This window comes from Lutra lutra, chromosome 6 (genome assembly GCF_902655055.1).
Source record: "Lutra lutra chromosome 6, mLutLut1.2, whole genome shotgun sequence".
Lineage (NCBI taxonomy): Eukaryota > Metazoa > Chordata > Mammalia > Carnivora > Mustelidae > Lutra > Lutra lutra.
Window position 1 is genome coordinate 17,658,158 of NC_062283.1, and position 13,293 is coordinate 17,671,450.

At 38.1% G+C, this 13,293-nt stretch overlaps 1 protein-coding gene across 1 annotated transcript in view; it reads left to right on the forward strand.

Moving 5' to 3' along the window:
* LOC125101538 (uncharacterized) overlaps positions 1-13,293 on the forward strand; it is a 323,109-nt gene that overhangs the window by 71,513 nt on the left and 238,303 nt on the right. The window contains 2 exon segments of the mRNA XM_047731961.1: positions 534-657; positions 3,523-3,756. Coding sequence (XP_047587917.1) covers positions 534-657; positions 3,523-3,756 — 358 coding nt within the window.

Genomic DNA, 13,293 nt, shown 5'->3' on the forward strand with positions numbered 1-13,293 from the left:
TAGTCAGTAACAAAGAAGCTCAAATAAAGACAATAAATGTTAATAGAAGAAAAAAAAAGCCTAAGAAACATTTTGAGGGTAGATCTTCATCTCGGACCATTGCGTCAAAAAAAGAAAAGAAAAGAAAAAGTTTGTATCATATCAGCTATTCATCTATTTAAATGATTTCCCCATTCCAGAGATTCTTTACCAATTTATAGGCTAGAAGGGGTGGGGGTAGAAAATGAAGTGGCTAAACATCTGATCAAATATGTAACCTTCTGGTAATTTCTGAAACAAACCGCATTTTAATTGCTGGTAGATCAGTACGGAATATAGTGAGTCTTGTATTTTGTTGGATCCCATTTCAAAAGCTACTCATCTCCCCAACTTTAATCAATTGTGGTAATGTGGTGTTTATCTAGTTCTCAGTTAATCTGACACAATGTTTAAGGAAAACATCAAATTGTGTTGTGTTTCCAAGGGCAAACCTTTTCATTATGTCCACTGTCAATTTCTGTTCCTTTTATCTCCCTTCTTCTTGTAACTGCTAGCAGAGCACCAAGTCAACCATTAATTTCAGAGCTAAATGTCTGTAAAGAAGACAGCTCAGCCAAGCTCTGCACCCTCCCAGAAGTAACTCGCGAATCAAAGGGAGCAGCAGGACCTTGCTGGAAGGTGAGGCTCTCACCAGGAACTTTTCCTCTGCCACAAAATGTTAAGCAATGAGATCAGTTGTTATCGACTCCCTTTCCTGTGGTGCTTTTCCTCTTGGGGGACCCTTTAGAGAAACAGAGTTTCAGCAGGGCTTGGTAAATGTTTTTTGAGGAGAATTCTTTGCTAAGATAGAACAGCTAAAATTCTCAGTTGTAAAGCCTTTGGAATTCCTCAAAAACGGTGTCCCTGGCACCTCGCTGGGTTGTCACTAGACAATGAGGCAGAGCTGCCACCATGCAAATGAGACAAGGTTTGAGATTTGATGAATCTTCTGTCTTCTTTCCCTACTCATCTGACATACGCTTTGAGGAAGGTTGTAAATGCAAGAGAGATTGTGGTATAATTCCTCAGACTGGCATTTCTGCCCCCTAGTCACCATTCGATTATCTTCCAAATTGCTGTGTTTCAGAGAGATAAAGATTTTTTATGGCTTGCTGACTTGAAACAACCACAAGAACCAGCGAAGAGATGCCTAAGCAACCATGCATAGTAATTCCATTGGTAAATGACAAAATCTTTGTTTGTATGACATTTCCAAAATTACTACAGAAGATGAATCTAAAATACAAAATGTCACATTTGGCATGCAAAACTATCACAATATATTTCAGTATAAAATTCATAGAGGCGTTTAATTTAGAATGTGTTTAATAACTCGGTCTGCCTGCATCGGTAATCCTGCCTTAAGGTTTAAAGAGATTGTCTTATTTATTCACATGGTGTTAATTTTTAAAATATTTTTGGAAACCAAAATATGAAGGTTAAGTCCTTATTGTTAATTAAGATTTTCTAATTAAGCCAAAAATAATTGTTATTCCGATAGGCTTTTAAGTATGACTCATATGAAAAAAAGAAATAAAAACAAAAGAAGTTTAACAACTTTCACTGTTTATTTAACTGTGATTTGATTCCAGAAGCATACTATCTATATAGAAATATATATTATCACTCACAAAATAAAGTCAAGGTGGGATTCCTAAGTACTTACTGTTGGTTGCAGATTAATGGCTAACTCCAGTAGCCAACAGAGTAACCTGCTTCCAAAAACGACATTATTTTTTGCTTAAAGCACAATGTAATAGAGAATTCTTTGAGGTCAAATTATTCTGAAGACTATTTGGGACTTATGAGTATAGAAAACATGACTTAATGACATTAGAGTTATTAATAATCCCAGTTTAATTTTTGTTTAATCTGAAACAAGTCCATTAAAAATCTTATCAATTTGTATAAACTTTCTGGCACTTACTAAAAATGAAAATGGCCTATTTCTGTCAGCCGAAGGTAAGCAATGAAATTCCAATGTCCCATAAAATATGCCTGAAACGTGTTCTTTAATTACCTACAATTTATGCTGAGTTGTAGGTTAAAGCGTATACAAATGCTACCCCCTCCTTTATTCTTTTATTCGCATGTGAAACTGATGTGGCTAGTTGACCTCATGTTGAAATTGAACTAAACTATCTATCGGTTGAGGTGTTTGTCTGACCTACTTTGGACTTCCCTCCTCAGTGTGGTCTAGGGGCCAATGGTAGGTTCCCAGAATGTACCAGAGTGGCACAGGGATTATTTTGAACTGAAGCTGCTTGAGAAACAACCGGTGCAAGACCACTCAGACCCTCCTCGGTCCCCCTCAACTCAGGAAATCTATCTCCCATACGGAAGGTACCCTTCCTGTACTAAGAAGTGAAAAAACATCCTTATCGCCAGTGATTGGAACTCTTAAGAGGAGAAAGCTGTAGGGGCGCCTGGGTGGCTCAGTGGATTAAAGCCTCTGCTTTTGGCTCAGGTCACGATCCCAGGGTCCTGGGATGGAGCCCCGCATCGGGCTCTCTGCTCGGCAGGGAGCCTGCTTCCTCCTCTCTCTCTGCCTGCCTCTCTGCCTACTTGTGATCTCTGTCAAATGAAATGAATAAAATCTTAAAAAAAAAAAAAAGAGGAGAAAGCTGTAGAAACTTTGTTATTTATTTTTACTAATCTACTACCTCAGCCCAAACTTAGCTTAGAATTCCTTCCTCACTAAAACTCTCCAACACCTGTTTTCTTTTTCTTGTCAGCTTCTCGCCAGTGCATTGTCTCTCTTCCTAAAATGTCTCTCTACCTCCTGCCACAGCAAAGGAAAATTTACTCTCTAACAGCCTGACAAAATGTCATAGAATTACATGCGTCCCTTGGTGTCACCTAACAAAATCCTGGATCCCCAAAGAAATGCGCTATTGTCTCTCTTCCTATAAATGCCTCTCTTGGTCATTTCTGAAGGTCTCCATGTCATTACTGGGCCTTGCTGTGCAGTAATAAAACTTTGACTTCTTTCTCCTGTTAACCTGTTTCATGTAAATTTAATTTGGAGTCCAGCGAAGACCGTGAAGGGTAGGGAAAAAAGGTTCCCTCTCCTACAGTGTCATATGGTCTGTGATTAGTGTCAGAGGTAAGGACTGTCGCCTTTCAAACTCTGAGTTGAAGCTCACTGCCCATGTTCACCCATCCCAGATAACCTTGAAGAGGCATGATGTGTGGTTTTTAGAAGTGTTGGTTTCCTGTTAATTCTATCTTATTATAATAGATGAATGGTTTCTGATGTCACAGATCATTAACATACCATGCTTAAAAATTGGCTAAACTTTCCCTGGCATAATTGGCAGGTTTGGCTTTTGACCTCCTAATTATACATCTCGTGTCCTCCCCTGTTATCATTACTAATACCTAACAATTACAGGTTGAGCGAAAATAATTGTCTATTTCCCCCCACCCCCGAGAAGCACATTGTGGCTAATTGCGTGGTTTTACCCAGTTCCTGCATATTTTAGAGACCTGTCTTGTCTTTAGGTTGAGCAGGGTCAGGGGCCTCAACGTCTTCAAATGCAGATGAAATGCCTAAGGGGCCTCAAGAACAAGGCTCCCCGAGGCTCTTACCTCCTCAGAGTGTCCTTGCTCCGTCGACTGGGTGTCTGTCCCATGCAGTGGAGGCATACAGAGCAGCTGAAGACCAGAACACACCCAGTGAGGCATGATGGAAACTTTTATGATGTGGGGCTGTATTTCCATGAAAGCCTTCATGTGGTAAGCAGGTCTTTTTGCACACATAGCACTTTTTCTGTAGTTTCTCCATGCTTCCTACCCATCCATCTTTTTATCCCAATTGATGTAGATTTAGATATTCAACTCTATGTAGTAAACAGGAAGGATTTCATTCATTCGTTCATGCATTCATTCAGCAAATACCTAGTGGGCACCTACTATGCACCAAACATGGGTTGTGCACCATAAAGGGACTTCCCTCCCCCCGCCATGTCCAGTGTAAAATGGAAATGCTATGTTTATTTATCAAGAACACATAACGTGGATGCTTGGTCTAGTTCTTCATCTTTTTTGGGTTTATGTGCTGGGAGATTAATGATGAGTGTTATTGGATGTCTCGTACATGTATATATGTGTAAGTAGCCAGGGATGCTGATTTTAGGTTAGAACCAAGCTTTGGACCAGAAGAGAAGTTGGAGGGATTGTTCAGAAAATATATTATGGATATAGGGGGATGTGTTTACCATGCAAAGAGATTACAGAGGAGATGGTGCTGAGTAAGGCAGGAAGAGATGGGTGAGATTAAAGAATGACTGACCCTGGTTGCAGGAATGAGAAGCAGAGCCTGGAGATCATCAAGTTACCTTTGGAAACAGAGAGGGGAGTCTCAGCTTCCTCTGGCCCTAAGAAAAAGAGAGGAGGTTGGGTTAATCCCAGTGCATTGGATGTTGGGCATGAGCACAGACTATTCACAAATACAGAATTGCCTTTTACACTATTAATTTAAATGCATAAAACAAACATCTTGCGAGTCAATATAGGTATCGCAGAGTGATATTAAAAAAAAAACCTAACTTCTCTCTAAAATAGAAGTGTGCTCTCTTTCCCCATTTCCCTTTAGGTTTTGTGCTAAAAGGTATCCTTTTAATTAATTTTAGCATGTGGTATTTCATTAAGGGTTGCAATGTATTATTCACATGAATATACTCTTCAGATAATATATTGTATTTATTCTGACCAACTGACAAAATGAAAATGGAATGTGAAGCTGTAAAAACAAATGAGCCTTTCTATACAGTAGATCTATAAACTACAAACCTAGGAGGCCAGCATTTACTTGTAGGGTCCAAGAAGAAAATTACCAACCTCCACTTTTTTGCCGCCTTTACTTGTTAGATATCTATGCCCCTTGAGGACAGACAGTGTTTTTGTTATTGCTGTTGTTTGTTTGGTTGGGTTTTGTTTTTAATTTTTTAATGAGCAACAACTCTGTAGTGAGTTTTAAGAAATAGAAAAGATCTGGCATTCATAAAAGCTACACCATTGAATAATAAGTGTAGAGTGTCAGATGACCTCTCTGTTTGGAAGTTGACAGGTGTTAAAACCAAAAAAGCAAAGTCTGCCTACTGTTGGGAGCCATGTTCTAATCAGACGTTCAGCGAAGGTTCACAGTGTAATCCTAAGATGTAGACATGGTTGACTTCTCTTATGGTTTGGAGAGTTGGTAGTGTCGATGGGGATGGTAACACCAGGAGTCTCTTTAAACAGAGACCTCAATTTTTCCCTGGATAGCATCCTCCCTAAGCAGAAAGGAATCCTGGCTGACAATGTTCACTGGGGAACCAAACCTCAGTTGGCTCATCTGTGTAAAATGGGCATAATATCTGCCTACCAGATACATTGTGAGAAATGACTAAGAGAATAGTTGTGGAAATCCACAGTGCCAGTGTGTAGTAAGAGTCCAGAGGCTTCTTTTAATCATTGTTATAATTATTCTGTTTCTTTGATTAAAAAAACTGTCCATAAATTTTTACCCAGTGGACTTTCATTTTATTATATATAAGAGATGTTTATATGGTGAGTAACTTTCAAACTGACCTTTGCTTGAGAGCAATGTCAGTTAATGTTTTCTTTCTTTCTTTTTCTTTCTTCTTTTCTTCCTTCCTTTTTTATTTTTCCTTCTAGTGATGGATCCCAAAGACCTTTTGAAGGGGGGTATACCAGTGAGAGGAGTTAGTTTCAGGTTGGAAGGAGAGGACATTTTCCCTGGGGGAACCCACTGCCTCTATGGGACCAGAATTTGAGGACATGTTCTAAGAAGACAGCAGGCATAATTCAGCTCCTATGCTGAGGTCTTGGTTCTCACCCTTCACCTCAGAGAAATTTCAGAAATGTGGTGTGACCTAAAATCTTAGTTATTTTAAAAAAGAATCCAATGTACCTAATGGGCTGTTACATTCATTTGCTACATTTTAATTAAGTACCAGAAATTTTAACGTATAGCGTTAGGCTACAGAGTATGTCATTTCAAAAGCTTGCGTTCTAGAGCCATCTGCATTAATACCTGTTTGATGCTAAAAGGTGGTAAAAAGTGTTGTTATTATTGTTTTTATGGGTTTAGAGGCCCATCTCTGGCTCCCACTATCAGAGTGTGAACTCTGAGGGCAGATGGCACATATATTGCTATGTTTGTTTTGAGAATATCCCACGCCTGTTTTGGGAGGATCCTAACAGAGTGTGCTAAAGATCTAATGCCAAGAGGACTGAAGAAGGGTACTAGGGACGGCTTCAGGGAGAGAGCCAGAACCACTACATGACTGAGGTTGTGAAAACATTAGTGTTAAAAAGTGCATCTAGTCTGTAGGGGAAAGCAGAGGCAGCCCTTCTTTCAATAGTAAAATGCATTTTTCCCTTCCTGCCAAAAAGAACAAAAAGTGTCTTGGAATAGTTGAAAAAACAACCCCAAATTTTCTTCCCCTGTGTCAGAAGCAAACAAACAAAAATAATTACCTCCTGCCACAGCCAAGGAAAATTTACTCCTTAACAGCCTGACAAAATGTCACAGAATTACATGCATCCCTTGGTGTCACCTAACAAAATCCCGGATCCCCAAAGAAATGCGCTAGGCTATTTCACATTCAGTGTATAGAAGAAAAGTACAAAATTCAGGACAAAAACAAAAACAAGAAAAGCACCCAAACCTCCAGAACTTGACAGGAAAGAGAAGTCATCTGAGGCTGTTTCATTTCAGAATAAAAATGCTGTTGCTCAAAGTCCCATTCATTCCATTGGGTTCTACCCAATAACAGCAAATTTTTCACTAACCACACAATTCTGGCTGCCAGTCACTCTGCCGGCAGTTTGTGGGAGACTGACAGTTCAAACAGCAAGTTTTCCAGAAATACAACTTTTTAACAATAGGAATACACATGCACAAACACCTAAATGTGCATTGGGTATGTAATCGATATAGGGACATATAAGATATTTGTGTCATTACTTTTAAAATGCGAGTCTAAGACGGGGTCATCTCTATCGTAACTCCACAAATAGGAGAAATTGGCTTCGTAAGGTCTTTAGAGAGCACAAGGCATCTTACAAGTGCTAACGGGGTGGGGGAGATAGTCATCTACTCTCATGCAGAAAGGACAGACTGAGAAAACATTTCCCCCCAAAGAAGGGCAAATCCTAATTACAGAAGCGCCCAGAATGCTGCAGAAAGTCTTGCTTTATCCACATGTAAGTCTACCTTTTAATGGATGTTGGAGTGAGGGTACAATGATACAACATCAAAGCTGGCGTCCCTTTGGCATCAGGCTATGCCAGGAGGTAAATACTTGAAGGTTAAGGTGAAAAGGGCTTTGGAAGTCTCCAAAGGAGGCAGCAGATATATGGGTAAGCCCAACGTAATATCACCCCAAACACCCACAAGACTACTACTTCCAGATACTGTCACTTGGATTTTGTCTAATTAATTCCACATCTTAGCATTGGATTTCCTGTATTGCGAGAGGGAGGTGATCAAAAACAATGAGTTGACTGAAAAGTCTGAGCTTCAGTCCTCTCATGTAAAATGGGTAATAATAAACCCTCTTATGAATACTGTAAGAATTGTATTAAATTAAATTATAGATTTGAGACTTGGGCTTGTTTTGCCTGAAGATTTTGAAGTTTCTTGGTAGAGACACTTGGAACCTACTTGTCTTCAGACATCTGTCCTGGAAATCTTTCAACCAGAAAACATTGCCTTCTTTGTTGATCATGTTCATTAACAATACATAGGCTAGGATCTTTGAGAAGGCATATGTCCCCCACCCTGCCAACTATGCCTTTTGTCTTTCAAGTTTGTCAATATGTTAAACTAAGTTAAATATTCAGATTGTCTTAGTCTACCATTCTGCCAAAGCAGGAGCCAAAGGCATATTTTATTTTCAGATTAGGTTCTATAAACACCTGGAAATTCTAGATGAGATATGAGCCAGTGGCTTTTAGATGCATTGATAAACACTCAAGAGAGAAAAGGATATCCTTGATTATCAGAAATGAAGAGGAAATTGAAAACCAGACAGGGCAGTGAGTGAGTTAACTGGGGAGATGATCAATCTTGGGTATCTAAAGTGTTGGATTTCAGTGACCATTCGGGAGGTGAGGCCTTGAACCCATTAGGTATGGAGTTTTGAAGGAAAGTCTCCTGCATCAAACTACGATATTCAAGACTAGCCCAAAAAGGATAGACTGGACAAAAAAAATCTGCCCACTAATAGAGGGAAATAATAGGAAATTTCTCTTTTGTTAGGCTTTGTTTAAAATTTTATCTTTCCTATTAACCTAGCAATGTAAATCTTACAATGGAAAATATATAGTAGTTGAAATTAAAAATTCAAAAGATACATTATATAGATTTAACCTTCTAAGTAGAGAGCTAATGGGCTGGAAGCCAGAATTGAAGACCTTGCCTGGACTGCACTAAAAGATAAACAGATGAAAAAAGTGAATTGATTTGGAAAGAATTAGAAGAAAATGTCTAACATGCAGCTTATAATTGTTCCAGAAACAGAGAATAGAGAAAAAGAGAGAATACATATACAAAGACCTAACAGCTATCAATTTCCCAGACTTACTGGAAAACCTAAACTCTCAGATTAAGGGAGCAAAAGTTGTGAGCAGGACAAAGTAAAATCAATCCGCAGGTGGACACGTAGTGATGAAGCAGCAGATTGCAGTAGTGAGGACTGAAGATAACTGAACAATACATTCAGGGTCCTGAGAGAAAATTTAAGAAGATAGTTACCTAACTTATCATTCAAGAGTTGGTGCAGTTTTGACTAAGAATATTAAATTAACTTCCTAAAGCTGCCATAACAAAGGACCATAAACTTAGTGGCTCAAAACAAAGAATTTCATTGTATCACAATTCTGGAGGCCAGAAGTTTGAAGCCAAGATGTCAGTAGGACCTTTGTTCTCTTTAACGGTGTTGGGGAAGAACTGTTCTGTGCCTCTCTCCTAGCTTCTGGTAGCCCCAGGTGTTCCTTGGCAGTGGATGCATCCCTCCGATCATTTGTCTTCACGTGGCCCTCTCCCTGTGTATCTTTTTTTTTTTTTTTAAGATTTATTTATTTATTTGACAGAGAGAGACACAGTAAGAGAGGGAACGCAAGCAGGGAGAGTGGGAGAGGGAGAAGCAGGCTTCCTACTCAGCAGGAAGCCCGATGCAGGGGCCTTGAATCCAGGGTCCTGGGATCATGACCTGAACTGAAGGCAGACACTCAGGAGCCCACTCTCTCTGTGTGTTTTCACATCCTTTTCCCTCTGTGTGTATTTGTCTTTGTATCTAGATTCCCCCTTTTTTATAAGGACACTGGTCATAATGGGTTAGGACCCACTCTAATGACCTCATCTTAACTTGGTAAATCAACAAAGATCCTATTTCCAAATCCTGTCACATTCTGAGAACCTGGGAGTTAGGATTTCAGTGTCTCTTCTTTCAGGGGACACAATTCAACCCATAGCATTATAGCCTTCTTAAGAACTTGCTAAAAGAACTAAAAATAAATATCTTCTAAGAGCAAGGAAGAATGAAAGGACTAATGCCATGTTGAATTATTCTTTTGAATATTTTATATTTGAAATGTTTTATAATTTTCCAAAGGAATATTAAATAAATACTATGGCTTTTCTATTCAATTTTAATAAAATATTAGGGAATGAAGAACTTTTGAATAGCAGGAGAAAGAACAAATGATTGTATAATTTGTAAATTAAATGATTATTTCTCCAACTAATGAACTCAAAATTAAATCAAGGTTTGGGACTAAGACATCTTTATTTTCACAAGATGTGTACACTGCAGTTGGAAAACACTGATTGAAACCAGTCATATATGTGTGGGAGTCCATTTTGTTTATAATTACAAAGATGAAAACTACAGAAAACCATGACATAGGAAAATCTTATTATAAGAAAATTGGATTGATCCTTTGAAAATTTGATGAAAATTACACTTTCTTCAGTTGTACTTGGTTTCTAATATTCTAATATTCTAATCTATGCAGATAAATAAATATGGAATCTTTAGTGCTGCATAGAAAATTGAAATAGAAAGTATACTAACTACTTTTTAAAAGTGTAAAGTCACATATTAAGAATTATGATGGTTATGATAACTGTTTTCACAATATCATTTAAAATATGTCATTATTCAAAGATGATATTTAAATATGAAACTTAAAAATATTATTGTACTTTGGCAATAGTATCTGAGCCAAAAGAACAGTTTGTTAATTATTACATAAAAGTGCTATGCTTGAAAGCAGCCCAGGAAAAGAAGTCTGTAACGTACAATGGTAAAAATATTCGATTGGCAGCAGACTTATCCACAGAGACCTGGCAGGCCAGAAAGAGCTGGCATGATATATTCAGAGTACTAAATGAGAAAAACGTGCAGCCAAGAATACTATATCCAGCTAGACTATCATTGAAAATAGAAGGAGAGATTAAAAGCTTCCAGGACAAACAAAAACTGAAAGAATTTGCAAATACCAAACCAGCTCTACAGGAAATATTGAAAGGGGTCCTCTAAGCAAAGAGAGACCCTAAAAGTAGTAGATCAGAAAGAAACAGAGACAATATACAATAACAGTCACCTTACAGGCAATACAATGGCACTAAATTCATATCTCTCAATACTTACCCTGAATGTTAGTGGGCTAAATGCCCCAATCAAAAGACACAGGGTATCAGAATGGATAAAAAAACAAAACCCATCTATATGTTGCCTACAAGAAACTCATCTTAAACCCGAAGACACCTCCAGGTTTAAAGTGAGGGGGTGGAAAAGAATTTACCATGCTAATGGACATCAGAAGAAAGCAGGAGTGGCAATCCTTATATCAGATCAATTAGATTTTAAGCCAAAGACTATAATAAGAGATGAGGAAGGACACTATATCATACTCAAAGGAACTGTCCAACAAGAAGATCTAACAATTTTAAATATCTATGCCCCTAACGTGGGAGCAGCCAACTATATAAACCAATTAATAACAAAATCAAAGAAACACATCGACAAGAATACAATAATAGTAGGGGATTTTAACACTCCCCTCACTGAAATGGACAGATCATCCAAGCAAAAGATCAACAAGGAAATAAAGGCCTTAAATGACACACTGGACCAGATGGACATCACAGATATATTCAGAACATTTCATCCCAAAGCAACAGAATACACGTTCTTCTCTAGTGCACATGGAACATTCTCAGGAATAGATCACATTCTTGGTCCTAAATCAAGTCTCAACCGGTATCAAAAGACTGGGATCATCCCCTGAATATTTTCAGACCACAATGTTCTGAAGCTAGAATTCAATAACAAGAGGAAATTTGGAAAGAACCCAAATACATGGAGACTAAACAGCATCCTTCTAAAGAATGAATGGGTCAACCAGGAAATTAAAGAAGAATTGAAAAAATTTATGGAAACAAATGATAATGAAAACACAACGGTTCAGAATCTGTGGGACACAACAAAGGCAGTCCTGAGAGGAAAATATATAGCGGTACAAGCCTTTCTCAAGAAACAAGAAAGGTCTCAGGTACGCAACCTAACCCTACACCTAAAGGAGCTGAAGAAAGAACAAGAAAGAAACCCTAAACCCAGCAGGAGAAGAGAAATCATAAAGATCAGAGCAGAAATCAATGAAATAGAAACCAAAAAAACAATAGAACAAATCAACGAAACTAGGAGCTGGTTCTTTGAAAGAATTAATAAGATTGATAAACCCCTGGCCAGACTTATCAAAAAGAAAAGAGAAAGGACCCAAATAAATAAAATCAGGAATGAAAGAGGAGAGATCACAATGAACACTAAAGAAATACAGACAATTATAAGAACATACTATGAGCAACTCTACGCCAACAAATTTGACAATCTGGAAGAAATGGATGCATTCCTAGAGACATATAAACTACCACAACTGAACCAGGAAGAAATGGAAAGCCGGAACAGACCCATAACCAGTAAGGAGATTGAAACAGTCATCAAAAATCTCCAAACAAACAAAAGGCCAGGGCCAGATGGCTTCCCAGGGGAATTCTACCAAACATTTAAAGAAGAACTAATTCCTATTCTCCTGAAACTGTTCCAAAAAATAGAAATGGAAGGAAAACTTCCAAACTCATTTTATGAGGCCAGCATCACCTTGATCCCAAAACCAGACAAGGATCCCATCAAAAAAGAGAACTACAGACCAATATCCTTGATGAACACAGATGCAAAAATTCTCGCCAAAATACTAGCCAATAGGATTCAACAGTACATTAAAAGGATTATTCACCACGACCAAGTGGGATTTATTCCAGGGCTGCAAGGTTGGTTCAACATCCGCAAATCAATCAATGTGATACAACACATTAATAAAAGAAAGAACAAGAATCATATGATACTCTCCATAAATGCTGAAAAAGCATTTGACAAAGTACAGCATCCCTTCCTGATCAAAACTCTTCAAAGTGTAGGGATAGAGGGCACATACCTCAATATTATCAAAGCCATCTATGAAAAACCCACCACAAATATTCTCAATGGAGAAAAACTGAAAGCTTTTCCGCTAAGGTCAGGAACACGGCAGGGATGTCCGTTATCACCACTGCTATTCAACATAGTACTAGAAGTCCTAGCCTCAGCAATCAGACAACAAAAGGAAATTAAAGGCATCCATATCGGCAAAGAAGAAGTCAAACTATCACTCTTTGTAGATGATCGGATACTTTATGTGGAAAACCCAAAAGACTCCACTCCAAAACTGCTAGAACTTGTACAGGAATTCAGTAAAGTGTCAGGATATAAAATCAATGCACAGAAATCAGTTGCATTTCTCTACACCAACAACAAGACAGAAGAAAGAGAAATTAAGGAGTCCATCCCATTTACAATTGCACCCAAAACTATAAGATACCTAGGAATAAACCTAACCAAAGAGACTAAGAATCTATACACAGAAAACTATAAAGTACTCATGAAAGAAACTGAGGAAGACACAAAGAAATGGAAAAATGTTCCATGCTCCTGGATTAGAAGAATAAATATTGTGAAAATGTCTATGCTACCTAAAGCAATCTACACATTTAATGCAATTCCTATCAAAGTACCATCCATTTTTTTCAAAGAAATGGAACAAATAATCCTAAAATTTATATGGAACCAGAAAAGACCTCGAATAGCCAAAGGAATATTGAAAAAGAAAGCCAAAGTTGGTGGCATCACAATTCCGGACTTCACGCTCTATTACAAAGCTGTC